The 17,559-nt window shown below is 42.1% G+C and overlaps 1 protein-coding gene across 1 annotated transcript; it reads left to right on the top strand.

Annotated features, from left to right (window-relative positions):
- The first annotated feature begins 1,990 nt into the window (after window positions 1-1,990).
- Window positions 1,991-16,620, top strand: LOC133108226 (sodium- and chloride-dependent GABA transporter 2-like). The gene is made up of 14 exons (XM_061217696.1): window positions 1,991-2,144; window positions 3,850-3,984; window positions 5,124-5,264; window positions 6,475-6,565; window positions 6,753-6,885; window positions 8,676-8,810; window positions 8,935-9,038; window positions 9,199-9,323; window positions 11,450-11,562; window positions 12,587-12,724; window positions 13,042-13,144; window positions 14,099-14,199; window positions 16,137-16,307; window positions 16,507-16,620. Exons 1-14 carry the CDS (start codon window positions 1,994-1,996, stop codon window positions 16,618-16,620), a joined length of 1,755 nt encoding a protein of 584 aa, XP_061073680.1. The 5' UTR covers window positions 1,991-1,993.
- The last annotated feature ends 939 nt before the right edge of the window (window positions 16,621-17,559 follow it).

The following is a 17,559-nucleotide window of genomic DNA, read 5'->3' as shown; positions in this document are numbered from 1 at the left end:
ATTCACACCTCTCATTACATAAAAAAGTCCTGTGAGATGACTCAGAATGCACCAGTGATACTGGCCTGTCACAGGCAGACAATCACAAGTTACAGAATAGGTTGATTTATTAAGAGTGTTGTACAGTCAGAACAATGAAATTTGGCCTGACACGTATTCGGTGTTTGCAGAGCAATCCTTTCCTAAGGCTCTGTTTGGGGGATGAACTCAGTTAAGACTCATTCAATGCTGTTAGACAGTCCTGGATCTCTCTGCCTATGTGCCGTCTGGTTGGCTGTGCACTCAATTCCCTATTAAACTGTAATAATAAATGGTGGCAGGTAGGGGAAACACAATCTTTAACTTAATGTTTACTAAACTCCAGAAAATTGGTCATCACCTGCCAGTAGTGCTCTGGCCACTTCAGGTCTGCTGCGATTGTACACACTGACAAATGGTCCAAGAAAATCAGTGGGATTCTGTCCCTCCGAAGGGACACAATAACCCACAGCTTTGCTTATTAACCTTAATCTTAACCTTCAATTTCCACGACCCTGTACAAATTCTAACGGAATAGTAACCGATTGTAATAATTTACAGCAGTCTTTGTCACTTGGTGAGTGCATTCACTGTAGCACTTGCACAATGGCAGTCAGGTCAGTAACTCAATCAACCTGCTGATCTCCACATTCATATGTGATGGCCCCATTAACAGGATTATATGTTTCACTTGTACAAACTCTGTGTGTAATTATTGGTGCTATTTTTTTCCCGAATGATTTAGTTGCTTTTGGTAATCTAGCCCTTCTGGAACAAAGTGAATTGGCAATAGATGTACTTCACCCTGTCTCCACAGTATGCTCCCCCTCTGAACTTTCATTATCACTTATCATCATCCACATCTAACAAAGGAGCTGCTGTGTTTACCTGTCTGACCCTCCATCCATCATCATCAGAACTGTATTCTGACTTAATCTGCTCCTCCAATGTCCCTAAACCAAGCACTGCCGTTTCAATGCAGATCCCCAAATATACTGGAGGAATAAAATAATAAATAGAAGGCAACAAATACTAAATTGGAGAATCAGAAAATAAAGAAAATAATATACACTCAGTGAGCACTTTATTAGGCATTTATTAGACTTATTTTCTAGACTTCTACTGCTGTAGCCTATCCACTTAGAGTTATGATGTGTTGTTTGTTCAGAGATGCCCTTCTGCATACCACTGTTGTAATGTGTGGTTATTTGTGTTACTGTCACCTTCCTGTCAGCTCAGACAAGTCTGGCTATTCTCCTCTGATGTCTCTCATTAACATGGCATTCCTGTCTGCAGAACTGCTGCTCACTGGTCTGCTCTTTTTTTTTTTTTTTTTGCACCATTCTTTGCAAACTCTAGAGACAAGTGTGTGTGAAAATCCCAGGAGATCAGCAGTTTCTGAGATAATGAAACCCTGTCTGCCACCAACAATCATTCCATGGTCAAAGTAACTTTGTTTATTTGTTAGACCACCCTCACTCCCATGCCCCGCCTAGTTTGTCTCATTCCCCTGTGTATTTACACCTGTCCTTTTCAGTTACACCTTGCTAGTTCGTCTTGTCCTGTTTTGAGTCCCATACCCATTCATTCCTTCCCCGGTTCTAGCCTCCTTATTCCCGAGTCCTTGTTTCCCGGGCCCTTGCCTTTCTGGCATTCTGTCCTGGTATTTTCCTGTCGGTTTGGTTTTGTTTCTGTCATTCCTGTTTTGACCCATGCCTGCTTTTTGGTCTCTTCTTTTGGATCAGCTCTTGTACTTTTGCCTCTGTGGACTGACCCCCTGGTTTTTGATCTTTGGCCTGTTTTTGATTTCCTTTTTCCACACCCCCGTGTCTGCTTTTGGTTCCTCTGCTCTGCGTAGCGTGACATGGTGATTCTTTAATATGGACCTGTCACTCATTAGTTAGGACAAGACCAGCACCGGAGAGCATCGAAGAAGGGCAGACAGTAAGAGTGGAAGATGCCAGAGGAAGAAGGGATGAAGAAGGAGAGGGAGACCGTAGAAAGGCCATTGGAGGAGAGGGGGCAGTGGGGGAGTAAGGTTGAGTTCCTCCTGGCAGTGGCAGGGAACATAGTGGGGCTGGGAAACGTATGGAGGTTCCCATACCTCTGCTACAAGAACGGTGGTGGTGAGTGGGAATATGACTGACAGAGGGAGTATGATTCTATGTGTGTGAGTATGAGTGAACCTATGAGTGAGTATGTGTGAGTGTATGAGTGCAAATTCATTTTCTTGCAACGTTGTACACTTTATTTTACGCTTTATTAAGTATTTGTTAGACTTATTTTTTAGACTTGTTGGTCTTCTGCTACTGTGGCCTATCTACTTAAAGGTTTAACATGCTTAGAGATGCTTTTCTGCATACCACTCTTGTAATGTGTGGTTATCTGCGTTACTGTCACCTTCCTGTCTGCTTTCACCAGTCTGGCCCTTCTCCTCTGACCTCTCTCATTAACAGCGCATTCTCTAGAGCCTGTTGTGTGTGAAACCCAGGAGATCCTCAAACCACCCTTTCTTGCACCACAATCATTCCACGGTCAGTTGGATCACATTTCTTGTACAGTATTGACCACACGCTGTGTGAAAAAATGCTTCCGAATATCTGTATGGAATTTCTCCTTAGCCAATTTCAATTTGTGTCCTCTCATTCTGCTAACCGAACTCAACCTGAAGAATCCCTCTTTACCTCTTTACCACTTTAATGAATTTAAAAGCCTCAATTAGATGCCCCCCTTAGCCTCCTTTTACTAAGCTTAAAGAGATTAAGCATCTTAAGTCTATACTCTTGTCTTTTTTACCTGGAATCAATCTGGTTGCCCTTCTTTGAACCTTTTCTAGTGCCTCTATGTCCTTCTTATAGTGCGGTCCCCAGAACTGCACACAGTACTCCAAGTGTGGTCAAACAAGAGTATTGTATAAGGTGAGCATAACTTCCTTGGACTTATAATCAATACTCCTGGCTATGGATGGGACGGCCTGTAGCATAGTTGTTAAGGTAAATAACTGGGATAGGCAAGGTTGGTGGTTCGAATCCCAGTGTAGCCACAATCAGATCCGCCCAGCCATTGGGCCCTTGAGCAAGGCCCTTAACCCTGCACTGTTCCAGGGGAGGATTGTCTCCTGCTTAGTCTAATCAACTGTACGTCACTCGGGATAAGAGTGTCTGCCAAATGCCAGTAATGTAATGTAATGTATCCTAACATCCTATTGGCCTTCTTTACTGCTTCCGCACATTGACTAGAACCCGAAAGGCTTTGGTCAACTCTGACCCCCTCTCGTCTTTTTTCACTTGAGCACTATCCAATTGTGAACCCCCCAAGAAGTAGTCCTGCTTTGTATTTAAATTTCCCACGTGTTAACTTTACATTTAGCTGTATTGAATTTCATTTGCCAGGTTTCCGCCCAAATGTGGATACTGTTTAAATCTTCCTGGATTACTTTAGTAGAGTCTATACTCTTAGCTAAACCTCCCAGTTTTGTATCATCTGCAAATGGCAACAAAGGTTTTCACCTAAAAAGCAAATCTACTTACCGTGTTTAAAATGGTAGTTTATTTTCTTTTTAAATGCTAACTAATATTAGCCTTCGATTCAAAGCACTAGAACAATTTCACTCAATCTCCTTCGTCCCTTTGCAAACACCCGACACCACAAACAGGAAGTGCGTAGACACGTAGTGTGTAGCAAACAGCATCAGCAGCGTCTCAGCCGCCAGCGTCTCAGCATCTCAGTTTAGTTCCATGAAGCCATCTAGTTTTCTTCAAATGCCAGTCGTGGGACTGGTGATTGAAGATTTAACTGAAATGTTACCTTTGATTGTGGGTGTATCTGCAGGAGCGTTCCTTGTGCCATATTTGGTCTTTGTGGTGACCTGTGGGATCCCCCTGTTCCTGCTGGAGACGGCCATGGGGCAGTACACCCGGGAGGGGGCCATCACCTGCTGGAGAAAGCTGTGCCCATTGGCTGAGGGTGAGAGGCCAGAAACCTCTGTGGGCAAATGGGTAAACCTGAGATCACTTTGGCTTTACCGACAGGGAGCAATGGAGAGAAGAGGCAGGTTCACCAGGTACAAGCCTGTGAATAAAGGGAAGACTTTGTGGCCCAGCCCTTAGTGTGGCTCCCTCTCAATCCAAGTAGAAATCTCCCTGTGCAGCCAGTGGTTCAGTTCAATGGTTCTCACATGTAAATCCTCATACTCTCTGGGCATATAAAAAAACAACTCAAAAGGACACTGTTGCTATGTCTGAACGACATAATGTTCAAACATAACATAACATAATGTTCAGCACAGCAGTGCTCACCATTTCCTACCCCAAAGTGTATCTACTGCTTAGTTGCCTAAAAGCGAAATTGTATCTAGCAACATACCAAGCCTGATCTTGAAAACCCCCAGTATTTCTGCCTCCACTACAACAACAAAGACCTACATGGCAGAGAATGACCTCAACACCAAATTAAGCGTCTGAAGTATGCAAAATAAAACATTGAGAAGCCTGAAGACTTTTGGAATAATGTGCGTTGTACTGACAAAACTAAAATTGAACTTATTGGCCACCACAAAAGAAGGTATGTTTGGAGAAAAAAGGTTAAGCCTTTGTAGAGAAGAACAGCTTGCCAACTGTTTACCATGTAGGTGGATCCATTATGCTTTGGGGTTCTGTGGCAGCTGGGGGCACAGGAAATATTGTACGAGTGGAAGGAATAATGGATTCCACCAAATATCATGAAATTGAAAGATCAGTCCAGACATTGATGTTGAAGAGGTTTGGTATTCCAGCAAGACAATGATCCAAAGCATACCTTGAGAACAACCATCATATGCAAAGAGGTGGACTCTACTCTTGCAGGGAGAAATGGGATAATCATAAAGCAAAAAATAGTCACAATATATTACTGCCATTTGTCAGATGCTCTTGTCCAGAGTGTCTCTCAAAGCAGAATGCATCAGTGTAATAATCAGGAGTACAAATATGAAGAGAACCCACAGCAGACATGTTCATAACCATTTATTGCACAAAGTAGCTGTTCAAACCAATGATTGGCATTGCCAGCAGTTAATTGAGTTTGTGTGAATATAGCTAAGTGTACAGTATCCGTTTGTGTCACAGGGGTTGGCTATGGAGGTCAGCTGATCCTGATTTACAGTTGCATGTATTACATCATCATCCTGGCCTGGGCCCTCTTCTACCTGTACTTCTCCTTCAGCTCTGAGCTGCCGTGGGCCAGCTGCTCCAACACCTGGAACTCAGGTAAAGTATGAAATGTGGTGTAAAGTGCTCTAACTCCTCCTTCACACTGCAGACATGTAGACAGGGGGTCTCAAACTAAAAAGGGCCATGCTTCCTACATAGATCACTTGATATGTCTGTAAATACCCTCAAACTAAAGCTGACCGTCTGCACTTAATCACATTCATCGTTTCATTTCAAATCCAATGCTCTGGAGCCACAACTACAAACATTGTGTCACTATCCAAATACTTACGGACTGCACTGTATATGATATACCATAAGATAAGATAAGAGCATTGATTTTGTAAGAAATTAGTTTTGCATTGCTTTCCTTACACTTGTTAAATGTCAATATAGTTTCACTTGTATTAACACGTGGAATCTTTTAATAATACACGGCGCTTCGCGTCGCGCCTAACCACCCCGCTAGCTTTGCCAATATCCACAATATACCACGGGTTCTCGTTCCATAACGTTTTCATACAATGGTTACCGCATTTATCTTTCTAATATTCACAAAGGAAAGACAAGACAAGCTTTAAATTAATGTATTTTTAGTGGAACTATGTTCTCTGGTCAATGTATTCTTCCGCTGAACAGTAGTGGGGCGGCCTGTAGCGTAGTAGTTAAGGCACATGACTGGGACCCACAAGGTCGGTGGTTCGAATCCCGGTGTAGCCACAACAAGGTTTGCACAGCCGTTGGGCCCTTGAGCAAGGCCCTTAACCCTGCATTGCTCCACGGGAGGATTGTCTCCTGCTTAGTCTAATCAACTGTACGTCGCTCTGGATAAGAGCGTCTGCCAAATGCCATTAATGTAATGTAATGTAATGTAATGTAGTTTCTTGGTTGCTAAGCAACGTTATGGCTACTAGAGGCAAAATGATGATAACGTTAGGTTAGGTTAATTCGGGTACAAATTAGATAATGGTGATCTCCAAAGCGGAGTAATATTAAAAGATTTCTGAACATTCAATTTAGCCATGAGTATATCGTGGATATTGGCACGGCTGGAATGCAAACTGACCAATAGAGATAATGGACCGGTCCTATCCACTGTATAAAGCCTGGTTTAATAATGGCTGTCTGCATATACTAAGTACATCAGACTCAACAGTATCAGAATGACTCGTTTGCTGTGACAGTTATGACTGTTTAAAATACCTCAGCTGCAGTGTGTGATGAGTATGTTTTGATGATTTAGGAAAGGCTACTCTCTGTGCTTCAGATCACTGTGTGGACTTCTCCAATCAAAACCTCCCTGCAAACTGGACCCAACAGCCCAACAACTCATCTTCTGCAGCCACCGAGTTTTGGGAGTAAGTCTGCAGGCTGACATCTGTAGCGCTACACCTCTGACAATATTCAGAGTTAGTGAATTGGGAAACTCAGGGATTGGTGCAAGGGGTGTGCAGAGACTTATGGTTCTACATGGGAATAGATGTAAATAAATATTCATATAAATATTTAAATAAAGTTGTAAAATTTTCTCTGCTCGCCTCCCAGGAGACGTGTGCTGCTGATCTCAGGAGGCATTGAGGAGGTGGGCAGTGTGAGGTGGGAGCTGCTCTTGTGTCTCATCATGATATGGGTCATCTCCTACTTCTGCATCTGGAAGGGGGTGAAGTCTACAGGCAAGGTCTGTCCCCGATTTACTGAGAGAGAAAAGTAAATAATTTCCTTACCCAGACGACTCTTCAAAGAGTGAGACCATGATAAAAAACACTCAACATCTAGCGATAGGTGCAGAACTTAACTCAATGAAGCAGCAACATCCAGCATTTGCCCCCTTCTGGATTTCCTGTATTATTTTGTTTTTTTCACACAGAATGGTTTCAGATATTTAGAATATCATGTTTCAAAAAGGGAACATGAGTAAACACAAAACACATTGAAATTACTGTCTAATTTATTTAATGAAAAAGTTTTCAAACACCCAAGTCACTCCTGTGAAAAGTAATTGCCCTCTTAATCTTAAGAACTGGTTGTACCACCTTTAGCAGCAATAACTGCAATCGAACACTTCCTATAATTTGATATTAGACTTTATCATCGCTGTGGAGGTATATAGTATTCTAAAATTCTAAAATTTCCCTCGGGATGAATAAAGTATCTGTCTATCTATCTATCTAGTAGTTAGGAGGTATTTACTGAATGGCTTAATTCAGACAAATTTATAGGTTTGTATGCCATGATAACAGGAAACTCCAGAAGATGAGAAGAAAGCAGTTGAAATATATCAGGCTGGTTACACAGCCATTTCTAAGGCTGGGATTTCATCAAACCACAGCCAGTACCATTATCTCCCGATGGAGAACAATTGGAACAGTGGTCAATATTACCAGGACTGTGACTGGGCAAAGATGGAATTTATGAGTGTAGCAAGGTGGAAACCATTGCTAACCAAGAGAAGCACCAAGGGCCATATTTTCTGTTTTTGTGGATCGTATGCTGTTCAGTTTGTCTGTGATATAAATCCAACAAGCAGGAAATGCATCGGTTGCGATCCCTGAGGTACTTTTGTTATTTATCTTACACACTGTAATGAGAAGAACGGCATAACGCAACTTGAACAATCTTTTCATGTTAATTATGTGACAGGAGTTAAAGATAACTACAGTAGGGCCTACTGACACAAATTATGTATTTCTTGGCACAATACATGTAATATGTAATAAATGTGCTATCAATATACAGTTTGATAGCCTGTGTTATGATCCTCCCATCCATCCATCCATTATCTGAACCCGCTTATCCTGAACAAGGTCACAGGGGGGCTGGAGCCTATCCCAGCATACATTGGGCGAAAGGCAGGAATACACCCTGGACAGGTCACCAGTCCATCGCAGGGCACACACACCATTCACTCACACACTCATACCCACGGGCAATTTAGACTCTCCAATCAGCCTAACCTGCATGTCTTTGGACTGAGGGAGGAAACTGGAGCACCCCCCACGCAAACGCAAGGAGAATGCTAACTCCACACAGAGAGCGTAACGCTTGCGTCGCTGAGTTGCGCGGGCCATTCCGGGGTTCTCCACCCACGTGCCGCAACAGGACGTGGGTGGCTGCAGGAGCAGGGGCGCCACAATATATAATCAGCATATATTCATATTCGACTACCGAAATTGCCAATGCAACCTGTTCAATATACATTTATTCTTAAAGGTAATGAAAGGTAATGATGATTCTGGAAAATGCGGCCCAAGGCCCATCTCACAATTGCAAAAGCACCTGGATGATCCCCAAGACTTTTGGGATAATGTTCTCTGGACAGATGAGTCAAAATTGGACCTGTATAAACTAGACTGACATTTATTTATTTTCTCACACTTTTATGCATTCATTTATTCATAATTTCCTCATTTTGGCATGTCTCATCCTCCATACACATAATTCTAAAATAAATACTCACTCTCTCACCAGGCAGTTTATTTCACAGCTACCTTCCCATACCTGATGCTTTTGGTGTTGTTGATACGAGGGCTAACTCTACCTGGAGCTCTGCAGGGGGTGGAGTTCTACCTGTACCCTGACCCCTCCCGTCTGGCAGACCCACAGGTAAGTACTCCATAACGCCAGTTGCACCTTTTCACAGTGAATGTCTCTTTCTTATTTCACCCAAACAGGGAAAAGATTTGTTAAGCAACATCCAAGGTGTTCAAGGTTTGTGATGCCACTGCAGGTGTGGATGGAGGCAGGAGCTCAGATCTTCTTCTCCTACAGTGTTGGAGTGGGTACTCTGACTGTTCTGGGTAGCTACAACATTTATAACAACAACTGCTACAAGTAAGGCCCAAGCTTACCCAGAGTACATGATTCAGTGATACCTGCACATATCATGGACGCCACTTGGCAGACTTTCACCTTTCTTTCACCTTGGAAGAAAATAAATGCAAAAATGAGGGCTGGTCAGAGATTGTTTAGCCTCCTGGTGGTGTTTCTACAGGGACAGTTTATGGCTGTGTCTGCTGAACAGCGGGACCAGCCTGGTGGCAGGATTTGCGGTCTTTTCTGTGCTGGGGTTCATGGCACATGAGCAGGGCGTCCCCATAGAGGAAGTGGCAGAATCAGGTACTTTGTGCAGTATGTCAAAACAAATGATGAAATCGGTCTTGGGCAAGCCCCACCGGCCGCTTGTATGACTGCAGGTCACAGCCGCTCACCTTGTTTCGGGGGAGATCCAAATCCGCACGGTGCTTTCTGCACACAATGCGGCTGACAGTTGTGTATTCCAGATTTGGGTGAGCATTTGAGAAATGCAGCCCCAAGCTGGGTGGCAAAATATACGAAGAGCTCCATAACACCTGGGACAGTGACATATTATTTGGCTCTGTACTCCACACTTTTGTAATCAAGCAATTCACATGTGGTTAGAGTACACATTCTCAGCTTTAAATAAAGAGTATGTACAGTGGGAGCAATCATTATTTGATCCCTTGCTGATTTTGTAGGTTTTCCCACTTACAAAGAATGGAACTGTGTAGACTTTTAATCATAGGTACATTTTAACATTGAGAGACAGAATATCACAAAATAATCCACAATGATAACATCATATAAATTTTATAAATTTATTATTGTATTTTTGCATGAAATAAGTATTTTATCCCCTACCAATCAGCAATAATTCTGGCTCCCACAGACCAGTTAGTTTTCCATTAAGAAGCACTAATCCTAATCTCAACTCATTACCCAAAACACCTGTGTCAACTCGTTACATCGTTATGTAGCTGTATAAAAGACACCTGTCCACACAATCAATCAGATTCCAGCGTTTCCACCATGGGCAAGACAAAGGAGCTGTCTAAGGACATCAGGGACAAAATTGTAGACCTGCACAAGGCTGGGATGGGCTACAAGAAAATAAGCAAGCAGCTTGGTGAGAAGTTAACAACTGTTGGAGCAATTATTAGAAAATGGAAGGAACACATAGTCACCGCCAATCTCCCTCGGTCTGGGGCTCCACGCAAGATCTCGCCTCGTGGGATATCAATGATCATGAGAAAGGTCAGGGATCAGCCCAGTCCTACACAGGAGGTGCTTGTTAATGACCTGAAGGCAGTTGGGACCACAGTCACGAAGAGAACCATCAGTAACACACTACACCGTGAAGGATTAAAATCCTGCTGCGCACGCAAGGTTCCACTGCTGAAGAAGGCACATGTACAGGCCCGTCTGAAGTTTGCCAAAGAACACCTGGAAGATCCAGTGGAGGCTTGGGAGAAGGTGATGTGGTCAGATGAGACCAAAATAGAGCTATTTGGCATCAACTCGACTCGTCGTGTTTGGAGGAAGAGAAATGTTGAGTACAACCCCAAGAACACCATCCCCACTGCGAAGCATGGAGGTGGAAACCTTATGCTTTGGGGGTGTTTCTCAGCTAAGGGGACAGGACGACTTCACCGTATCGAGGGGAGGATGAATGGGGCCATGTACCAGGAAATTTGGGCGACAACCTCCTTCCCTAGGTGAGAGCACTGAAAATGGGTCGTGGATGGGTCTTCCAACATAACAATGACCCGAAACATACGGCCAAGGCAACAAAGGAGTGGCTCAAAAAGAAGCATATTAAGGTCCTGGAGTGGCCTAGCCAGTCTCCAGACCTAAATCCCATCGAAAATCTGTGGAGGGAGCTGAAGCTTCAAGTTGCCAAGCGACAGCCTCGGAACCTTAAGGATTTGGAGAGGATCTGCAACAAGCAGTGGACCAAAATCCCTCCCAAGATCTGTGCAAACCCAATGAAAAACTACAACAAACATCTGACCTCTGTGCTTGCCAACAAAGGTTTCTCCACCAAGTATTAAGTCCTATTGTTCTATGGATCAAATACTTATTTCATGTGAAAATATGATATTAAATTTATAAAATGTATATGATGTTGTTATTGTGGATTATTTTGTGATATTCTGTCTCTCAATGTTAAAATGTACCTATGATTAAAATTCTACACAGTTCCATTCTTTGTAAGTGAGCAAACCTACAAAATCAGCAAGGGATCAAATAATTATTGCTCCCACTGTATACACTTAGTTTATACACCATATTGAATTTCAGCACATTTTTATACATTTCCCCATTTGAGGGAACCAGAACATTTGGGACAGCTAGGGAAGAGTAAGCACTAGTGAATCATTTATTTCTCCCAATCCTTCAACCTCCTCCTGTGTTCTTTGTTCTCCCCTGTTCCCTGCTCCCAGGACCTGGTCTGGCATTCATTGCGTACCCCCAAGCAGTAGCAATGATGCCCCTACCTCAGCTGTGGGCCGCCTGCTTCTTTATCATGATCATCCTGTTGGGCCTGGACACTCAGGTAATCAGTTTCCTGGCTGTGGCTCGCCTCTCCTGGCTGCTGAGTCTGTGATACTGCTGCCACTACTAATGTCTGTGTTTACTTCTAGATCCTTCCAGTTTGGTTCTTGCTCAACATGAAGGAAAGCTGTGCTGAGCTAGCAAGGCATCATGCTGGGTTACCAGAGAGCACAGCACTTGCCAAGCTAACATTGCCACACTTAATAATTAACTTAGTTAACTTCGTTAATTATTAATCGGAATTTACAGAGGAAGAATTGAGTGAGTGAGAGACAAAGAGCGGAGGACGAGGCATCCAAAGCTAACATTACATTACATTAATGGTATTTAGCAGACGCTCGATCCAGAGTGACGTACAGTTGATTAGACTAAGCAGGAGACAATCCTCCCCTGGAGCAATGCAGGGTTAAGGGCCTTGCTCGAGGGCCCAACGGCTGTGCGGATCTTATTGTGGCTAGACTGGGGATCGAACCACTGACCTTGCGGGTCCCACTCATGTTCTTTAACCACTACGCTACAGGCCGCTAACCGAGAGGATTAATTGGAAGATGTATCCGCAACCAATGTTTTGATACAGCTTGTTAGCTAGATATTTACTTACTCGTCACTTAGCCCTCCTGGACCCCTTGGTTGTGGATCCTTCTTCCAATTAATCCTCTCGGTTAGCTTTGACTGTCTCTTTCTCTCACACAATTCCTCCTCTGTAAATTCTGATTCAAAACCTTTTCTCATTTCATGACTGTACATTTTTATTAAATTTGAATTCGACCTCAGCATTGCTAATGCCCACCCGAATTAGGCTAATTGAATTAAACATGAGAATTGATATTGTGAGTTTACAGTAGATGACACCGGCAGTAGGCTAGTATTGTCCACTTTAGAGTCTCATGGACTGGTTAAACATAAATTAATGCGTGTGAATCATCTTTCTTTCTCCCTTCCCTTCATTTTCTTCTCTTCCCTCACTGTCCTTTTCTCTCCCTGCCTCTCTCTGATGAACCCTGGGCTGTCTGTCTGTTTTTAAGTTTGTGCTGATGGAGGTGGTGATGACGTCGGTGACAGACCTGTTTCCCAAAGTACTACGGAGGGCTGGGCGCAGAGAGATCTTCCTCCTGCTCTTCTGCCTCACCTGCTTCATCTTGCAGCTGGTGATGGTCACACAGGTGAGAAGATAGTTGGGGAGAGATAGAAATACATTCAAATATACACAATTCGTTTACCCAGTTTTCCCTCATTACAGACTCATTTGGCGTACAGATTACAAAGATAATATCTTAATTACTACCAATTTTAAATAATGCATTAAGATAGAAGTAGTTCAGTTTAATTTCCTTGTTCAAAACTACAGTCCATATGAAAGGTTATTGCATCAATCTGATCATATTCACAATTCCAGATCTCACACAAAGCACACATCTCAGTCTCTTTCTGACCTAATTTTCCTATATCTACTCTTGTAATTCCCCCTTCTGTCCACCAGGGGGGTGTGTATGTGTTCCAGCTCTTCGACTACTATGCCTGTAATGGGGCCTGTGTGTTCTTCCTGTGTGTGTTTGAAGTTCTGTCCATGGGCTGGCTGTTTGGTGAGTGCAGGACTTTGCTGAATGGATTTAGGAAGATAGCTCGCTGTATTAACACATTTCTGCACAAAAACTCTGTACCTTTCAACAAACTGTCCCTTTCCAATCCAACACTCTATGGGAATAAAAAATAAAATAATGGCACCAAATGGGAATGGGTTATGAACAAGAACCGAGTACTTGTAATGTGCAGAAGATGATAATGAAAATAGCTGCATATATAAAACTATTTTTGAAAAATGTCTGAAATTGATTAAATTCTGAATATATACATCACAGCAGAGAAAAACATAGCCTACTTTAAAAATTAAGACCATGATTAAAAGTTTTTTTCTTTTACCTTGGCCTGTCAATAGCCAATAAAAAAAACGATTTGACACTTAGATGGCAGGCCCAGCTCTACAGGGGGTGCAAAAGGGTGCATTGAATTTTGATTAATATTTTGCACCCTCAGTTGAATATTGTAATAAAGCTTTAAAAAGCGCTACAAATGTTCAGCAGTTGAGCTCATTTTACATGTAGCATAATGAATAATAAAAAAATAAAAAAATAAATAACAATCCTACAAGTTTGCTAAGTAATTATTATCGTAGGTGTATGAAAATGAATAAAAACGTTACAAAATTAACCCGGGAACATGAATATTGTTTTAATATTGAGCGTAAAATCAAGCGTCGTGCCATTTGGATGTCAATATCTCAGCAATCCTAAAGACTTACAGTAAAAGACCCATTCTTGGATAACAGAAGCAGTCAACAGTCATTCATAAAAAGAGACTTTAAGCCAGAGAGCCATGTGAATAACAAAAAAAAGAAGAAAAAAAGCAATTTTGAAACTAGAATCATTCTAATTCTTAATTATATTCTTAATTTTCCATTCCCTGGTATTTCATCTTATTTTGTTCCTCAGTTGAGGTTCCCTTTATACACAACACTACACTTGTTTGCCCTGGAGCAGGGGCGGAGCGCATGATGGATGTGATCGAGGACATGACCGGGGAACGGCCCAGCCTCATCTTTAAGCTCTGCTGGCTCTACTTCACCCCACTGGTGACCCTGGTGAGTTTGACTCACCCCCACTATGGGATGTCTAGAGACAGAGCATCTGCCTGACTCACGTATTACAGGACAACCTCATTATTGCACAACTCAAGCATGTTGCATTTCAGATTTGATAACTGAAATAATTGCAAAATTCATACAAATGAATGGGAATTGCAGCACTTGTATCCTGTTGGGTCACAAGCAAGATGTTTGGTGCAGAGAAACTAGATTTCATTGGATTCAACTGGATTAATTGAATTCAACTGTCTTCTGAATTAAATGGGCTGGATATTCCAGGATTTTTTTCCTCCAACAATGAATAAATACACGTAAAATGGCTTGTCATTTGTGAAGTTGTAATTTTACTTGATCTGATGCAATTATAAACTCATTCACATATATATTCACAAAATAAGCTAGCTGACAAAGTGACCAAAAGTCATGTGAAAATTTACTTTTGTCTGAAAACCACAATTTCACCTGTAAATTAATATATTCACATGTGAAAAGAAAATGCCATGTCTGAACTATGTTACCTTTTCCTGCTCTCATCTTATAAGTGGGATTATTTTTATCATTCATATGTGTAGGCTACTCTGCCAGTCTCCAAGTGCAGGAAGGAACAGACATTTAGATTCAGCCCAAATAATGGGCACGCTCCCGTGAAGTCCGTAGTGGCTAAGGCTGCCAAATTCATCCAGCTCAGGCACAGTTTCATGCAGACTTCCAGAGAGTCCACTTGGGTGCCGACATCATCAGATTTACCAGTGGGAATAGGGTACGGATGTGACAATATGAAAGACGTCAAGGAAGCAAAGGCAAAAAAATGGGACAGTGGGGACAGTGAAATAATTTTATAACTTTTTATAAAATTTTTGTTTACCTGTTCCATAGTATGTAGAACCCAAGACAGAGTTAACAACAACAGCAACATCTTCCCAGGCTTAAATCTTCCCCAGTGTGTATGCAGCACTTAGGACAAAGCACCACGTTTTGCACCGTTCCTTTTTAATCCAGTCCTATGTGCCGCATACCTTGTTTATATCACCTATATGAACAAATGTAGGGTGATTCGCAACAAAATATGTTTAGATGGTAGTTTCGCACATCTCTTCATGTTTCTCCAACAAGGACACTCAGCTTTTCCTCGTCCATTTTTGAATAGAATAAACAACGAACAAAAAGTTCAAGTTCAAGTTCAAGTTTACACATGCAAACATCATAGCATAGATGATGTTAACTCCTAAAAAGGTTTTAAAAAACATTTTAATGTTCCTGAAGACAAGATGTTACAAAGTAGCCGTAGCACACAGTCATATAATGATATTTAAAAAATCTGATCATGTATAGGCAACACAGCATAAAGCAAAGTTTTTTTCATCTTTTCTCGGCCATCTGTTTAAATTGCCTGAAATATAATTCTGTGGTCCTTATAAGGTATTTTTGGGGTGTGAATTTATGCTAATCATGAGTTCAGTACATGCACTTTTTGTTTATGATTGATTGGTATGTGAAAAAATGCTATGTCTACTCATTTGATAAATCCAGCGGAATTTGTTAGTTTGTTTCCGATCACACATAAATTTGCACACGGATTTACTAAAATATTGATAAATGAGGCCCAAGGTGTGCATATTATTACCAGATTGTTGATTAAACATTTGTATGTGCCTGCACACCTGGCAGGTCTGTAGGTGAAAATGCTTTGTTAGTGAGAGAGGTCAGAGGAAAATGGCCCGACTGTTTCAGGCTGACAGGAAAGTGACAGTACCTCAGATAACCATGCATAACAACAGTTATGCATCTCTGCATAACTGCATAAACATGACCCGATTTAAACGACTGAATTCTGCTGTACAGAAAATTTCATGTTATTTCTACATCTATGACACAATGGCAGCATGGTGTGTGTAACATTTATTAAACCTTCCACTCTTCCTCCTCTCCCATAGGGATCCTTCATCTTCTCTGTGGTGAAGTACCAGCCCCTGACCTTTAACCGCTGGTATGTGTATCCAGACTGGGCGTACGTGCTGGGCTGGCTGCTGGCCCTCTCCTCTGTTGTACTGGTGCCGGGGTGGAGTCTGGTCAAGCTCTCCATCAGCACTGGCACTCTCAGACAGGTGAGGCCTGGATCCCGTGTCTCCACAGCTGTGGTGAAAGGGGTCATTCAAGCTCTGGGGTTTCTCTTTTATAAATAAAATGTAATTTTCCATATTTCATAGATCCTTGGCATTGTTATGTATGTAGTAATTACATTTCATATCTCTATAAAACACTTGCTCATCAGGATCCATACTGTTATTATTTTTCTGCCGACAGCGATTGTCTCATCTGTGTTACCCTGATGATGACCTGCCCCTGACCCGGAAGCAAATGGCAGATCGAGGGAATGCAGTTTCTGCTACAGAGTTGGAAGAGTTGAGGACCAACTAATTCATACTTTGCACACAAAGCATAGGTGGTGCTGTTTAAATTGTGCATTTGAAAATCATATCAGTAATCTAGAGAGTAGTTCTTGTCAGGTATGGCTTTACAGTAATGCAAATAATCACACATTACAACAGTGGTATGCAGAAGAGCATCTCTGAACACACAATGCATCATAACTTTAAGTGGATAGGCTACAGCAGTAGAAGTCTAATAAATACCTCATAAAGTGCTCGGTATATACCTGTGTATATACCTGTCTGTTTTGTTCATTTGTTGCCAGATTGTAATGTGCTCCTGCCATTCCCTCAGTATTTTTCCTGTCTCATCTTCTCGTGTTTTGACCCATTTTGTTTCCGACCACTGCCTTTTGGATTTCCCTTCGTGTTCGTGTTTGACCCACTGTGCTTGGACTCTGTTTGGATTAGCGGCTTGTGCTTTTGGATTTTGCTTCTGTTTATCTGCCTGTTTGGACTGCCTTACTGTTATCAACCTTCTGCTTGTGACCACGACTATGTTTTGCTTTGATACATCTGTCTGCTTCATTACCAAACCTCTGCCTCTATATCGTTTAAGAACTGCCTAGGTGGCTCTATACCTGCTTGCCAGAATTAATAAAGACTTTGATTGGAACTGTGGGTTCGCGCTGGGTTCATTGTTCTGAAGCCTGATACTTAAATAGTGACCTGGACCACTGGCAGCAAAACATAAAAAAAAAAATCCATGACCCACCTCCATATTTCTGAGTAGGAATGAGGTTATTCTCCGGATATGCATTTTCCTCCTGTAATTCCTACAGTCCTCATTTTGGTAAGGGGGAGAAACAAGGTGTGGGGAATTGGACTGGGGGAGGGGTTAGAGGATATAGGCAATGATCAAAGAAATACATTTGACTATTAGGGGCTAGATAAGGTTGTAAATTACAATTATCACTACAAGGTGATA

Source organism: Conger conger, chromosome 13 (assembly GCF_963514075.1).
Source record: "Conger conger chromosome 13, fConCon1.1, whole genome shotgun sequence".
Classification (NCBI taxonomy): Eukaryota; Metazoa; Chordata; class Actinopteri; order Anguilliformes; family Congridae; genus Conger; species Conger conger.
This window is presented reverse-complemented; position numbering and strand designations above follow the sequence as displayed.

Coding starts and splice junctions, on each gene's coding strand:
- LOC133108226 (XM_061217696.1), top strand. CDS start 1,994: ATGAAGAAGGAGAGGGAGACCGTAGAAAGGCCATTGGAGGAGAGGGGG. Junction 3,985..5,123: donor GCTGTGCCCATTGGCTGAGG/GTGAGAGGCCAG, acceptor TTTGTGTCACAG/GGGTTGGCTATGGAGGTCAG. Junction 13,145..14,098: donor GTCCATGGGCTGGCTGTTTG/GTGAGTGCAGGA, acceptor GCCCTGGAGCAG/GGGCGGAGCGCATGATGGAT.